This window comes from Sceloporus undulatus, chromosome 9, assembly GCF_019175285.1.
Source record: "Sceloporus undulatus isolate JIND9_A2432 ecotype Alabama chromosome 9, SceUnd_v1.1, whole genome shotgun sequence".
Classification (NCBI taxonomy): domain Eukaryota; kingdom Metazoa; phylum Chordata; class Lepidosauria; order Squamata; family Phrynosomatidae; genus Sceloporus; species Sceloporus undulatus.
This window is the reverse complement of record NC_056530.1, coordinates 19,032,542-19,048,734: the sequence shown is the minus strand read 5'-3', so window position 1 is coordinate 19,048,734 and position 16,193 is coordinate 19,032,542. Positions and strand designations below refer to the sequence as shown.

General features: G+C 43.2%; 2 protein-coding genes across 2 annotated transcripts in view; one reads left to right on the top strand and one right to left on the bottom strand.

Annotated features, from left to right (window-relative positions):
* Positions 1-208: 208 nt before the first annotated feature.
* Positions 209-15,720, bottom strand: HAS1 (hyaluronan synthase 1). Its single transcript, XM_042441247.1, has 5 exons — positions 15,646-15,720; positions 7,174-7,871; positions 3,571-3,796; positions 2,785-2,917; positions 209-1,981 (listed from the first exon to the last, which is right to left on the bottom strand). Exons 2-5 carry the CDS (start codon positions 7,867-7,869, stop codon positions 1,306-1,308), a joined length of 1,731 nt encoding a protein of 576 aa, XP_042297181.1. The 5' UTR covers positions 7,870-7,871; positions 15,646-15,720; the 3' UTR covers positions 209-1,305.
* LOC121916316 (chemokine-like receptor 1) overlaps positions 7,662-16,193 on the top strand; it is a 57,697-nt gene continuing 49,165 nt past the window's right edge. The window contains exon 1 of the mRNA XM_042441258.1: positions 7,662-7,813. The gene's annotated coding sequence lies outside the window, so the exon portion shown is untranslated. The remainder of the gene's footprint in view (positions 7,814-16,193) is intronic.

Here is a 16,193-nt window from a genome sequence, read left to right as displayed (position 1 = left end):
AATGTGGCCCCTGCAGCAGCATACAAAGTGGGCCGTAAGGAATGCAACTAGATAATGCAGAATTTGGCACATTGACTGCAAAAAAAAAAGCACTAAATAAATGTTACTGTTGTACAACTTCACACCTAGTGAAATTAAAATGAGCACACCATGAGAAAATTTCCAAAATAAATACAAATTTATTTTACAACATTTATAAAACCTGTTTTTTTTAAAAAATCTCATTATTCAATATTTCTTGCTTTTTAAAAAAACCCATTAAATAGTCCTTCTTATTATTAAAATATGGCAAATAAATAACTTTTGTCTCCTTCAATTTTTTTTTAACAAGAAAGGGACTTCCCGTGCAAATCCCTGGTCATTACAGTTGTAAAGAAATGATGGGGAGAAATGTGAAATCAATCCTCCTTATCTTCTTTTCCCGGTAGGGGAAAATAATGCAAGACAAAATTTTCCAGCTTCTGTTGCACAATGGGTTTCCCTCTGTTTTTTCTTTTCTTTTCTCTTTTTGGTAATTGCCAAAAGACATACTGCTTTTTTTTTCCTTTTTGCATAAGAAAGAGAGAGGGAGAGAGAATCCTTTAAGGCATCATATAGGCCTGGACTCCAATTGTAGATAAGTGAGGATTCCTCCCACTTTTAACAGTGAAATCCAATCTGTTGCAAACTTTGACAGAACCACTGCAGTCCACAGCCGCTAGGTCTCAGTCTCTCTTTTTGTTCAAGGACTCCTCTGCTCCGAGGTGGCATGGCTTTTCAGTGCAATGAGACCGGGTTGTATGCAGCACACATCCCTATGTAGTTATGTTCCTCCCCACAGCAGAGGGGATTACATTTCAGACAGGTGAAGGTAGACAGGCTGGTGCTCCCTGAATGGGGAAACTCAATACTAATAAATAAACTGAGGTCAGAAATGTTTCCTAGGCACAGAAAGCTACCAGCTGAAATGGGAGAGAAGGGCAGGTAGGAGCCTCTCATGTGCAGTCAGATGAAACAGATACGCTTCCTGAGATACAGGTGTCTTAAGGCTTCTCCACCATCACCTTGGCTTCTGGAAGAGAACTCAAGGAGTATAGACTTCACCTCTACTGACCACCATATTGGTAGGGTAAGGGAACGAATGGAGGAGGACTTAGGAAGCATCCCCTACCATAAGCCGCTAGTTCTCATCCACGCACTCCTACTTGGCCACTTTCTTCTCTTAGAGCATGGATGGCAAACCAAGACTCTAGATTCCCACCCTCATCTGTCCAGCAGTAGCCAGGTATAGATTTCAGGTTCCCCAGCCCTTTTTCTCTGTCCAGCTCACACCTGAACACTGTAGAAATCCACACGTTTTCGGCAGCACCTCCGAACCCATACCCAATAGAGCATGATCATGAACATCCAGTAGCCCAAATAGATAGCTGAGCCAATGAGCAGGTATGGGATCTCATATGGTTTGGATTCCTGTGTCCAGTTGGCCAAAGCCTCATGGTAGATGGTATAGATCAGGCCTCCCAAAAGGAGAAGACCCCAGATAGAAACAGGTAGCAGAGGCATGTAGTTCCCCACCATTTTCTTCCGTCCTGACGTGCCCCAGCTACTCTTGTTCATGGTTGCTATGGCAAAATACTTAGCCGGGAGTAGGCCACCCATGTAAAGCACAGCGTAGAGGGACATGAAGATCATGATGGGATTTCCCCTCAGCCAGCAAGCATAAAGGGCCTTCACGACTGCCACCAACTGGACACAGAGCAGCACCCATAGCACGTCCCACAGGTTCCCCCCATAAAACAGCCGTAGGACAGTGGCTGTGACAAAAAAGGGGAAGATGCCTGAGACCACAGACTCATAGGTCATCCATAAGTGGTGACGATGCCACCAAAGGGCATTGTAGAGCCACTCCCGGAAGTAGGATTTGGTCCAACGGGTTTGCTGTGCCAACCATCGCAGGAATGAGGACGGGGTCTCTGAGTAGCAACGGGAGCGGGCAGTGTACCTGGCACAAGGAGAGGAGAAAGTTAACATTTAAAAACAGGACAAGCTTCTATTTCCATATCAATCTAGTGTCTTCCTTAATTCTATTGCCTTCAGATGTTTTGTAATTCCCTTAATCACTTACTACTGGCCATACTATGGCGGTTATGGGAGTTAGGGACATCCCCAAGTTTTTGTTCCCAAGAGCTGTTGTCTCCAACTTAGTGAGTTGCCCCCAAAACACCAGGGTAGGGAAGGTTTGTGATGTGAGAAGTGCAGAATGAAATGCCTCATCCCACAAAGGGATTACCATTGGCTGGAGACAGAATAACAGACATTGCCTTGGCAGATCATAGACAAGTCACTATCTCCCAGCCTTGGTTCTTCATCTGCAAAATGGGAATGACTGAATCCTATTTCACATGGTATGTTGTTGCTGATGGTGATTAACAACAATGATGCTTGGAGAGGTCTCTAATTTGTTTCCCTGGCCTAAATCCAATATCCTCTCCAAGACACAAAGTTGGGTCTCCACACTCAATCCCATGTATTTAACTGAGTTAAATTTATACCCTGCCTGTCTTCCAATGAACTCAGAACAGCATACATGGCTCTTCTATTCTTCACTTTATTCTCAAAATTACCCTATTAAGTTTGGTCAAGGCTGGGATAAAGTATCTGCTCTGAAGGCTCAGTGGGAACTTGAACCTGGAGCTCTCAAGCCCTATTCTAATACTCAAGCTTGCAACACTATACTGTCCAATTTCCCTGCTCATCTCAACATTGTTCCTAGTTCAGAAGATCTAGTTAGCTATGTTTCCTTACTTAGTGGCATAGCCAATGCTCAGCATTCTGTTGGTGAGGTGCCGGTCATCACCGAAGGTGCAATGGGTTCCAAGGAACTTCTGATTGTACCAGGACTCCAGAAATTGTTGCAGAAGGTCATTTCGATACAAGCCTGAAGAGAGTAGCATTGACAGCAGGTGAGATCAAAGCCAGATACAAACATTTTAGAAATGTTGGTATAAATTATAATTATCCCTACATAGATTTAGTTACATAATGTATAATTTCTGATTTATTGTCTTCTTCTGGCTCTAAAGTGCTGTCTGCTTCACACACATATATAAATCTGGTACTGGGTGAGGTAAAAACATAGCCTCCAACGTTTCACAGATGAAAACTGGAACATATGTGATCAGGTAATCAGAGTGTATAGTAGTGAGGATGGAAAAAATCATCAGTTAGGGAAAAACCCAGAAGCTACAAGAGGTTGCGGCAGTTTACTTTTGCCTAAGCCTACTGGGAAGGGCAAGATTTTGCCCCCTCTTATCCTCCCCCTGAGTTAACTGAGTACCTTTGCCCTTTTAACTCAGTTCAGACCCAGGGTTAAAGTGAGGAGGAAAGAGAAACTGGAACATTTTAAAAGCAGCTGAAAAAGTGGGATGACGGAGGATTAATTGGGACCTTGCCAAATCACAACACTTGGAGGGTATGGATAAAAGGTACAAGAGACTGGGGGGAAACACCTACCCTTTCTGATTATGAATTATAACCTCAACTTGCTATTGATGTTAAGTAGAAGGAACCTATGCGTGTGAGAATCCTTACCCAGAGGGCCACTGATACAGGATACACAATCAAAGTAAGACTGGCAGGCGCGTTCAATGTTGAAGGCCATCCAGTAGCGCAAGCTGCTCATGAAGCTGATGTAGGAGTCCGAGAGGTTGAGAATCCGCACATCCCCACCGACGGCCCCATAGCGTTCGTCTGACTCCAGAACCTTCACCAGTTCTAATGTCGCCGCTGGGTCCAATTTGGTGTCTGAGTCACAAACCTGAAAGAAGCCAAGAGATTTAGATGTGGACAAGGCTAGCACAATATATTTTGCTGCCTAAGGAAGAGCAATCAAAGTCACCCCTATATATCTAACCACCCAAAATTAAGGAACATTTAGAACATAAAACCATCCAAGTTATTTTGGCACAGGAAACAGAGTTTGCAATCCAACATTTCCTCAGTGTAGTGTAAATATCCACATGCAGAGGCACATTGTGCCAGCACAATGCAAAAACCATGCAGAATAGCAACATTGTGCAACACACATCAATGACTGTGTTGTTGCTCAATGCACAATATGCAGCCACAATGAGCAAATACAGTGTGTAATGTGTGACCACAAAGTACACTGTTGTTGTAAGCACTACTCTATTTCTACTGCTGTCAGCAGAATACATCTGCTGCACTGTGGCAAGTAATTCACACCACACACGTCGGACAAGTTACACTTGTGGCACCAATAGGATGACAGCCAGAAAATCCGATAAGTGCCCCCTCTTTCCTTGGCAATCAAAATCCAGTGTCAATTTAATAAAAGTTAACAGTTTGCTTGTAATCCACAATACCCAAAATTGGTTACTGGAAACGGTTGTCTTGCTGTCTAAGAGAAGAGCCAGGCTCTGACTAGGACTGAACTCTTTGGTGCCAGGGTTGGTTCAAACATGCATTTATCACTGGAGAAATGTAATTTCCAATGGCACTAGGTGAAATGCATGAACACCAGTACTTTCTCATCTTTGCACACTTGATCTTAGCCAAAAGACACCACACTCTGATATTACCTGATCACATATGTTCCAGTGTTTCCAAGTGGATGCTAATCACATATATTGCTACTAGATAGGAACCTACAGTAATCAAGAGATATTCACACAAGTGTACAGATTTCATGGAAAAACCATGGCGCTGCTTAGAAAACCACTATATCTCTGTTTCATCTGTGGCAAAGTGTGATGCAATGGAAAACATGTTGGGACTTGGGAGGGTGCTCACCAGACAGCGAAGCTTAGATGCTGTCTCAGCTTGCAACACTCACTGGCTGGCTTGAGGCAAAAAAGTCACACTTTCGTTGTTCAGTTGCCTCATCTACGAAATGGGAATGATAAATTCCTAAGCTTGGCAGTGAGTAATACATGAGCAAGCAAGAATTAATAACTGCTTTCGTAGCCAAATTAAGGAGATGGGTCGACGGTTTGGCTGCCCACGGTAATGGCAAAAGGATGGATAGAGGGCTGTGGGATAAAGAGTAATCTGCAAAGCTACTTGGTCAAGTCATATGCTCTCAGCCTCAGGGAAAGGCAATGGCAAACCTCCTCTGAACAAATCTTGCCAAGAAAAGTGTGACATTATAGGGTCAACATAAGCCGGAAATGACTTGAAGGCACATAACAACAACAGTGTAATTACTGTATACTGAATAACAGTCTGTTACAATGATAGACAGAGAATATATCGGTGAGGGCAGGATCATCATTATAGGGGTGCAGGGGATGTGGGATGCACTAGGTGACATCCTAAGTGCTCTCCAAACATCATTCTTTTGGCAGGAACAACCTGTGGCATTCGCCTGCATCCCTTTAAAATACTGAAGAGATGGTTGACTAGGCTGAGACTCAGTGGGAGGAGAAAAGAGAGGACCTGTTTTTTTTTTAAATTAAATTTTAAATTTAAATTAAAAATCATTTAAAAAATCTTTTAAAATTTTCTTTAAAAACATCAGATCTTACCAATTTTTTATTTTATCCACATGAAACAATGTACATGTAAATACGTATGATATGTGCACATGATATTGTAATTTAAAGGTATCATTTTAATTTTGCTAGTCGTTTAGGTCACTACTACCGTTACCTACAGTGATATATGGGAATTACGATTTACGAGTAACGTTAGTACAAAAAACATTACTAAGGCTTTTGTATAGTGTGGGATGGGAGGAGGTCTATGGGGTATGTGTATGTGGCACCATGAGTTACTACACGGGTGATGCCAACCCTAGCGATGCTGCTGAGGGTGGAAGTTAGTCGAGGACGTGTCTTTACAGTATGAGTGGGGAACGTTTGGTCTTTTAAATGTTTTGGACAAAAATTTCACAATCCCTTACCCACAACATCTGAAGGACCAAAGATTTTCCACCATTGCCATAAGGGCACATGGGGCTGTGCTTAGACAATGATTCCATGATTGGCAGAGATCAGACTTTCATTGCCTAGTATAGTCTTGCAGATTGCCATAACTAGGTTAAGGAAACTTAAGTTATGCAAGTCAGCAGTGAGATATTTATATAGGTTACAGAAGTGTCAACAACTGCTCCACCCGACCAAATCCATTCCCCCAATACATGGCATCATCTGCTTTACCCCATCACAAATTTGAAAGGTAAGAAAGTGATGAATTCCCACTTGTTGGATTTTTTAAAATAATAATAATAATAATAATAATAATAACAACAACAACAACAACCAGAAGTTAGATGGCCACCTCTCAAGGGTGCTTTAAAACTCTGTGGTAATGCAGCAACCTTAGTTGTTGATGAATGATGCCTTGAGCACTACATGTACTTTCAGATCTAAAGTTTAAATCCTGTACAGTACTACCTCAGGAGAAGTGGTGCTTATATCTTTACTCCTTTTTCTGTTTCCAACAGTAATGTAGTAGGACAAATGAACCTGTGGCTTTTCAGATGTTTTGGGGTTCCCAGCTCCTATTAGACCAAGCCAGTATGGTGGCCAGTGGTCAAGGGCAATGGAAACTGTTGTACCCTTTAACTCATGGCAATCCTGCTGAGCAATTATTATGACTAAGCATTTGCACACCTACTTATAAAGGCCTGCCTTAATGAAAATTACAGATCATTACAGAAACGGAAAGTGATTGTAAAGGAAAGGATAAAGATCATTTGCACCCAGGAGTCTACAGTGATCCCCCCTCCCACGTGTTTATGTTTGGAAGAGAGTAAGGGAATAGAAGTTATGTCCCTGTAGCCTGATGTGAAGTGACTGCATCATCTGCAGAGGTCCACTAGGGTCCTCTGGAGGAATCAGTGGCTAAGGTAATACATGTCTGGCTACAGGGACATGGCCAGATGCTTCTGCAATGCTCCTCCTTTCTTTCAGACACGATTGGCCATGGGTGGGGAGTGCAGTGGGTAATACATTTGGTCCAGATGGGGGGCTTTGGTTGCTATAGAGGGAAGGAGGAAGGGGATATCAACCTCCACAGGAGCCAGAAATACACATACACAATCCTAACTTGTGTATGCCACTAACAGGATGCTAGCTCATGCATTTTTGAGCTCTTCAGAGGAAAGATAGCTAAAGATATGATATCATAATCAGTGTAAAACAGTTGGACAATGAGACAGAAATCAGTTACCTGGACATAATCCACTGAGTTCCCTAGGGCCTTGAAAGCAGTGTACATGACTTCCCTCTTCCCGCCCCATTTCTGCATGATACAGACACATCTCTTAGTCCGGATCAATTCTTCTACAGTCAGTTGCCCAGGGTCATCCATGTCTATTTCACTATAGATGGATGGCTCATCCCCAGCCTGGTAACCACTGTCCCCTTCATCTACATCCAGCTGGGGCTGGTGGTGGTAGTTGTTCTCCCAGATAAAAGTGCCCACGTCCTCTCCAGCGAAGACCTCCTCGAACATGTCCATCATGTACCGGTCATCAGTGCTGTTGCCATCTATTACCATGATCACCCGGAGCTTGTCAGAGGGATACAAGGTTGCTTTCACAGACTGAAGGCACTCACGAAGGTAAGCTGGGTCCTCCTGATAAGCAGAGATGGTGAGAGCCACTGTCTTTGTATAGCTGCATGTCAATGAGCCCCTCCTCATCTTCTTATGCTCCAGAAAGGCAAAGAAACTCTGGATTATGAGATGGCATGCGAGAAAGGCTCCATAAAGACCAAAAGCCATGATGTGGTACTTGTCAGCAACCAGCTGAATCCCTGCAATGTAGGCCCAAGCCAGGACGGAGAGTATGAGCAAGGCAAAGCCAATGGTGAGGATCCGACGCCCAGTTGAGACAAAAACTTTGGAGGCTTTTGTGATATCCATCCCTAGGAGGAAGAATTAGAGAAGTTAATGTCCTGGGTTGTCTCCAAGAGAATGGGTTCAATATTTATCAACAGGGGAAGTATTTATAATATCATTCCATTGAAGGTATTTTAAAAACCTGTATTTCTAGAGCAGTGATGGTGAACCTTTTCGAGGCTGAGTGCCCAAACTGCAACCCAAAACCCATTTATTTATTGCAAAGTGCCATGTCCCTCTGGCTTTCTAGTAACAAACTCTGTGCTGGGGTGACAGCACATGTGCCCACAGAGAGGGCTCTGAGTGCCACCCCTGGCACACGTACCATTGGTTCACCATCACTGTTCTAGAGTCACAATCCTGAAAGTGATTTAAACTGGCATGACCTCTTCATTTAAAATGTAGTGATGGAGAGAATGACAACACAGATGAAGAAGAAGGCTGTATCCTGTACCTCCTTGTGCAGTATCTTTGCCACAACTGCCAAAGGTGTTTTAAAAATGTATAGTAATTCATCATTCAACTTCTCCAAGTGCAGAATCTAGATTTGCTGGATGATTATTTTTAATTAAAAAATGTTGCTTTAGCTTTGACTCCTTTACCACCATATTCACAGAAAACTGGAAAATTGGGCCCTATCTAAATTTCCAAGGATGGAGAAATTTCTTTTGGGCTGTGTGTGATATGCTCATAGCGCTGGCCCCTGGTTTGTTTTAAATGAGTCAAATGACAGATGCTTGAATTGCCCTAAGAAGCTAACTTTTAATTAGTACTGACATACTAAGAGAGGCATAATTATGGTATGAGAAGCAGCCCCAGCAGAACTGGCCCAAGACATTCTGCTGCCTTAGGCAAAGGACACAATGGCGCTCCCTCCCCTTTCTACATTCAGAAACTGGTGGGGCTGCAGGATGAAAGCTAGTAAATGGATAGCATTAAAGGAAGCCAGATGGCAGTGAATCTGCTTCATGGACTTTGTCCAAACTTTAAGGTGTTATCCAAGAAGCTTAGAAACTTGGCCAGCTCCTTTAAAATTCATATGGAAACCAAAAGCAGATTCCTTATCCAAGTGACATGGAGGCCACCACCTGCCCTTGGACAGGATCATTTATTACAACTAAGGGCAGCGGGCCATTTTAGATGCACAGGTCACACAGTGCTCTGTCATGTAACTGAAGGAAAGGACAGAGGATTTTACCCCTAAGATCTGCTGTTTCAGACAGTTGTCCCACTGAGTCTAATGGCAGGTCTGGTCCAGAGTTCAGGATTCTAAAGGTTGTACTTTATCGCAACCCTAGGCTGCAATAAACTACTTGTGAAGAAGATCCTGCCTCCATCTCTACCACCATCTTTTTGTCACAATGGCCACCTACGAGCAAGAATAACGCACTGTGCTGGAAGCCCATTGTGAGCAAAAGATATCTGGGACCTCCAGTGTTCCAGGACTGAGTGATGGTTTCCTTAACCTGCAGCAACTGCTTAGGTTAACCAGCTAACTTGCAGCAAGCACTCATTCTACTCTGAGAATGAGGCTTGCCTTACCATTAGGTAGGGTAAGCTAGCTGTCTCCTCAGGCAGCTGGATTTGGCTGTCACAGAGAGGCAACAAACGGGTATTTATTTATTTACTATGTCTTTATTGTATTTGTACAGCCAGGAATGTGGCAAGAGTTGCTTATGGGACATTCTGCCTGCTGGGCCAAAATAAACTTGGCTAGCTTGGAGCACTACGCACCTTGGGTTTGGAGAGTGGGATAGGGAAAGCCAGTAGTGATTGCAAAATATTTGGGAACCAGCCCCGTCTGTAGAAAAGGATGGCAGCAATGGGTCTCCCTCTGCTTAATTCTGGGGAGTTTTCTCGACTCACAGTTCAATATTAATATATCCCCCTGCCACCCTCCTGTGTGCCAAAGCTTTGCCAAACTCACTCCCTGGCAAAGGTTTCGGGTGAAGCTATAAAAGTTATTAACAGAGCCAAGGAAGGGGCGTTTGCAAAAATTAAAGCAATTGGCACTGATGGGTCACTGAATAAATAAATGAGAAAACCACTTGACATGGTGTGTACTGTTAACCGCACCTCCCCTCCATAAGTGGAACAGGCATTTCATGTTCTTTCCGCCATCCGCACTTGTCCTTTCCTGCTCCACCACATCAACACCTCCTTTCTCATACTTTCACCATTAGGGCTGCAATCCTATACCCCCCGCCTTCCGGAACCCAGCACCCTCAATAGATATACTGGATTACATATCCCATCATCCCCATGCATCTGTGCCTTCAAGTTGCCTCTCACTTTACTGTGACCCCATGAATTTCATAAGGCTTTCTTAGACAAGGAATACTTAGAAATGATTTTGCAAGTTCCTTTCTCTGAAACATAGCCTACAGCACCTGGTATTTGTTGGCAGTCCCCCATCCATGTAATAACTACGGCTGACTCTGCTTAGTTTCCAAGATGTGATAGGATCTTGTGCCTTTGGAGTATTTAGCCCTTCCTCATCCCTAGTTGGTAATAGGTAAGTTCTGCAGGACTAGTAAGTGTATATTCAACAGGGAAGGCTGGGAATTATGGGAGCTATAGTCCAACATAACTGAAATATGCTAGGCAGTGGGAGAAAGTTGGGGAGACCGGTGTATACTTTTGCCTGGAAATAAATCCCTTTAAATCCTTGCAATTTAATTCTGAGGAGAGGTGCATAAGAGATAGCAAGAATAACCAGAGAGGAAGTTCTCCATTGCATTGCAAATTCATCAGAACCAGTGGGTTCTCGTGTAATATTCTAACCACCAGCCTCAACCACCATTACCACCTGCACTGTTGCTAAAGCATGGCGAAATAACATTTGGCATTGGGGGAAATAAATAAATAGATCATTTCCCCCCCAGTTTGGGGCTCAAGGTGGCTTACAACAGTTAAAATCAAACATAGATTAAAAATAACAATGTTTTTAAAAAGCTGACTGCTGTGACTGACAACACAACTAGCCATGTGTCCCAACAGTCATATGAAGAATACGGTAGATGAAAACATTGCTGCTGTGTTGTGTAGGAACTCCATAGGAACTATTCTGGGGTACTAGTATCTCTGGCCTTACTGCATTAGAATGCAACTCCTGAATCAGGATGTCCACAGTTCAAATCTTGCCTAAAGCTCAAACTTTGTAGGTAGCCTTGGCTGAAATGCTGTTGTTCATTTCCAGTTTGCAATGAGTGATTAATAATATTGCCTAGGCTTAAGCTGGAGTTGTTTGTAAGGTTTACTGAGGTTTGGCAGGGTAGTTCCCCATCAACCCATGCAAAAGAACTGAAGGTAGTTCCAAAGAAATATCCCACCCATGGTATTTCAGAAAGTTTTCTTAGACAAGCAATACTCAGAAGTGGTTTTTGCAATTCTTTTCTCTGAAATAGAGCCCATGACACTGTGATTTGTTGGCAGTTTCTCATTCAAGTTAGAACCAGGGCTGACCCTGCTTAGCTTCCAAGATCAGATCAGATGCTTCCAGGACATTACTGTATTTTATCCTCCAGTAAATAGGTTTGGTGAGATAGCATGGAGTAGTGGTTTCAGTGTTAGACTATGACTCTGAAGACCAGGGTTCGATTCCCAGTTCGGCTATGGAAACCCACAGGGTGACCTTGGACAGGTCACATACTCTCAGCCTCTGGGCAAGGCAATGGCAAACCTCCTCTGAACAAATCTCGCCAAGAAAAAACCATGATTAGGGTCACCATAAGTCAGAAACAACTTAAATTCACACAACAACAAAAACAACAACAAATAAGCTTTGTAGTTTTTTGTGTGTTGTTTCAAAAACATCCCAAACCCATTTGACCAGGAGGTGAAAATAAAAGAACTGGATTCATACCCTATTTTCCATTACTTTCAATTCTTTTAACAAACTTTTGGTAGCACACTTCGAATATTTCAAAGTGCCAGTCAAATGCCAAGTTACTTCCAGACTGTGTTGGACCAATTGAAGGTATTGTAATGCTATCAAGTGCAGATCCCCCGACGCTGTTATTATGTTGAATGCAACTGACCGGCGTCTCCATCAGATTGGAACAGATTACGTAGGTTGCTTAAAACTTTGGCACACTGCTCCTCTACAAACCAACCTTTCAACTAAAGAGTGAGTAGACGGTTACGGCAACCAGTGGGCAATATTGGATAACTTCAAAAGTAGGCATGCCAACTTCACTAGCCAGGGTGCCAGTCTATTGTGCATGTTGGCTGGGCACTAGTTCATAACCAATATACCCAAAGCACAGCATGGATCACACAGAGAGGTGATAAATCAAAGTATCACAGGTATGTTTTGGCATCAGAATGGGAATTCAGGAAATGATCTTATATTAGTTCAGAATGGCTGTCCATCTAGCTTCATACTATCTGCTGTTCAGTAGCAGTGGCTTTCCAGGATCTCAGTTGGTGATCTTACCTATCCTCCTCTAAAATGGTAGGAACTGAACCAGACACCTTCTGAATGCAGAACACATCCTCTGCCACTGAATCACTCCCTTCTCTCCATCATGAAAGATACTAGCAGCCTACAAGTGATTTTCTGGATCTTTTGGCTAAGGTTCAAAACACACTGCAGAAATAATCCAGTTTGAGACCACTTTAACTGCCCTATCTCAGTGCTAGGGAATCCTGGGAATTGTAGTTTATTGACAGAGAAGGTTTAATGTCTCCCAAAACTACAGCTTCCACACTTCCCTGGCATTGAGCCAGGGCAGTTGAAGCGGTCTCAAACTGGATTATTTCTGCAGTGTGTTTTGGACCTAAAATTCCCATTAGCTTGGAGAAGAGATGACTGAGAAATGATATGATCGCTATGTTTAAATATCTGAAAGGATGTCATGTAGAAGGTGGATCTGGCATGTTTTCTGTTGCTCCAAGGACCAGAATACAAACTGATGGACTCAAATTACAAGAAAAGACATTCCACCTTAACATAAGGAAGGACTTCTTCCCTGTACAAACTGTTCAACAGTGGAATAGACTCCCTTTGAGTATGCTGGACTCCCTGTACTCTTGCATGGCATGGGGTTGGAGTAGATGTCGCCTTTGGTTCCTTCCATCTCTTAAGATTTTATGATCCTGTCATCTGCCACTCCATGGAAACTGTGATCCAGAACATCTGGAGTGCATCACGTTGCTTACGTCTAATCCCCTGCCACACAGAATTGAAACTGGGATGGTTCTAGCCTTGTCTGTTTGCCCCAGTGCACCGGGATCCTTTCAAATCTCCTAGTTGGTGGCAACACACAAGCAGCATAATTTTTAAAGTGACATTCTGTATTTTGACCACTATCAGCCGCCCCACCCTTGTTTGTTTCTTTAAAAAGTGTGGCTTTGTACAGAAATGAGGAAAGCAAGCATACACAACTTTTTCACATCTATATTAAAATACATGTATTCCAACCCACAATTGCTCATTGGGGTTAGAATGCACAGTTCACATTTCCATGAGTATTAAAAGGGGACCACAGTTTAATAAATTAGAACGCCAGTACAAATGGGTGTTATTTTAAAAATTCTTTAAATTCCCTTAAATAATCTGAAGAATACACACACACACACACACACACACACCTCCTTGCTGGAGGGGAGATTTTAGATTCAGCTGCACCAAGACTTCACTAATTCTTAAATGCTAGAAAAGAAAGAGATCCAAATCATTTTGGAAATACAGTTGGCTCTCCATATCCACAAATTCTCCCCCTATGGATCAAAACAGCAAACCTTGATTTTATATAAGGTTCACATCTTACTATCCGTTACATCTAATGGTACTTGAGCATACACAGATTTTGGTATCCATGGGAGGCCCTGGAACCAAAACCCAAGAGATACCAAGGGTCCATTGTGCCATTGATGAAAAAAAGCCCTGCAGAACCATAGAGTCAGAATGCCTCCAAAGGTCATATAGTCCAACCTCAGGAATCCACAGCTAAAGCACATCTAACAACAACTGGCTCTCCTTATAATAAAACATGAATAAAACAAAAACTCTATTCACCGCCGATGGGGAAGACCTTTTGTAAATACATAATGACGAGGTGTGGGGGGAAGAAAAACACTTTGCATGTGCTCAGGAACACCCTTGCCCTGTAATACCACTTTACAGTACCACTTTACATTTCTGTACTGCTTCACAGTGAACTAAGCATTGTGGTTTTCCAACTTTGGTCCTCCAGATGTTTTGGAAATCTGCTCACAGAATCCCTGACTGTTGGCTAAAGTGGCCAAGGTTTCCTAGGAGCAGAAGTCCAAAACACCTGGAAAGAAAAACTGGAAGATCAAAGTTTTAGATGCACAGTTTGCAATGTGTTAACCAATTGCCTCCAACAAAGCTGTGTGTTCCTCATTTTACCAACCTAGGAAAGGATGGAAGGCTGAGTGGAGCGTGCCAACTTCTTTCTTTCAGTTAGTTTCAAAGTTGCTACAAGATCTCTCTACATACTGATTCTACAGACTAACACAGCTATATTTTTGGAAGTCAATGGGTTAAGAAATGATACTTTAATGGAAAGCCTACTCCCTTATTATATTAGCAGAAGACATTCAGATCGCAGCGCTATTGTCCTGTCATTGAAGCAGCATTGCATTAACGCAAATTCCCGTTAATGCAAAATGCCCAGCAATCCCTCTTCATTGACAGGACAATGACAGGTCCGCGCAATGTCATTTGAAAGTCTTTTGCGCGATCACAGTCAGTTGCGCTTTTGGGGCAGGATAATGTTTTGATAAGCGTGACGTTGTATGAAAATCTTCTCGCGGTCGCACTATGAGAATGGGAAAAGGACAGGACAAGGACGTTTTGTCCCCCGTCTGATCATCTCCTAGGAAAGGTAGAGTGTAGAAAAAAGAGAAGAAGACCACAAACCAGATGGATAGACTTGATCAGGGGGATTTCTGAGAAAGGACTTGCAGGATCTGGGCAAGGCAGATATCCACAAGGTTGCCATGAGTCGGAACCGACTCGAGGGCAGCTAACAACAAACAACAACAACAACTACACTCGTCCCTCCTCATTCTCTGGGGTCAGGGACACAGACCTCCATGAAAATGGGGGAAAAACACCACAAATAAATAAACATTGTTTTTTTTAACCTGAGAGAACACCTTTGTAGGAATTTCTAGGTCCTCCAGCAGAACTCTGGGGCCAACCTCTGTCCAAATTTGACCACAGAATCAAGTTGCAGGACCTACAAATGCCTAGAGAAGTGTTGTCTCTAATAGGGGCTTTATCACACAAAGGAGATTGGGAGTTTATCCCGTGAATATCCTGGAAAAATCACACAATTACACAAAACAATTGCACATGACGTCGCACAAAACCCACCGTTCAAGTGGTCACAAAGAAGCATTAACGCACATCTTTCTAGTTTCAGGATTCGAGTGACAACGCATTTCCGATATTACTTTATTTGCCCAATTGCGTGTGATAAGCATCCGTGCAATTCCTTGCCCTTTTAGCTTTATTTGCGGGACGCTTTAAATGCACTTCAGTCTCTATCCCATGCTGGAATTAGCCCCAGCGTGATAAACCTCAAGAAATCTTTAGGTCCTCCAGTGAAACCCTAAGGTCAACCTCCGGCAGAATTTCTCTGGAGGACCTAGAGATGCCTAGAGACAGAGAGAGAGCATATCAATCGTATCCGTGGATAAATCAGATCCGTAAAAGTCAAAGCTGCAAATGTGGAGAGAGGAATGTACTCCCTTGATGAAAGGGAATCAAGTTGAGATGCCTGTCCCATAGGCAAGCTTGCCCTCCCCATGGGTCCCCTTCCTCACCTGTAGCTCTGGGTCAGCCAGATTGAAAATGCAATAGCAGCAGTAGCAGCAGTAGTCAGGGCAAGATGTGAAGCAGCTTGCAAGGAGATCTGATCTATCTTTGATCTCTGGCGGGGAAGGTTTTGAATGGAGAGGAGGGAGGCGGGTCCTGGGCTGCGTCAAGGCTGGGCTGGGTCCCCTTGATGTCATTGGGAGGCCTGGCTTTGGAAGGCACTTGTAGGCAAGGCAGCCAAGGGGTTACTAATTCCTCATTTCCGAAAAACACACACAGACACGCCTTTTGCTCATGCATTGCCACACTTTCTCCTATCCATTGGCCACGATCTCTTGATTTTCTTCTTAAAATAAAATCTCACCCCCACCTCACCTGAGGAAGGAGACTTTAGCCTAGGAAGGCTCATGCTGCCAACTTCTTTCTTTCAAAGTGTTTGTCTGTAGAAATCTTGTAGCACCTTTGAGACAATGAAAGAAAGAAGTTGGCAGCATGAGCTTTCCTAGACTTCAGCCAACTTCTTTCTTTGCAAATGCATCTAAGGAAGCAGACTGAA

Bases quoted from the DNA above. Each gene is read 5' to 3' on its own strand.
- HAS1 (XM_042441247.1), bottom strand. From the start codon at position 7,869: ATGGATATCACAAAAGCCTCCAAAGTTTTTGTCTCAACTGGGCGTCGG. The intron at 3,797-7,173 runs GTAACTGATTTC...GGCTTCTTTCAG, and splicing joins ACTCAGTGGATTATGTCCAG to GTTTGTGACTCAGACACCAA. The intron at 1,982-2,784 runs GTAAGGAAACAT...TCCTTGTGCCAG, and splicing joins AGCATTGGCTATGCCACTAA to GTACACTGCCCGCTCCCGTT.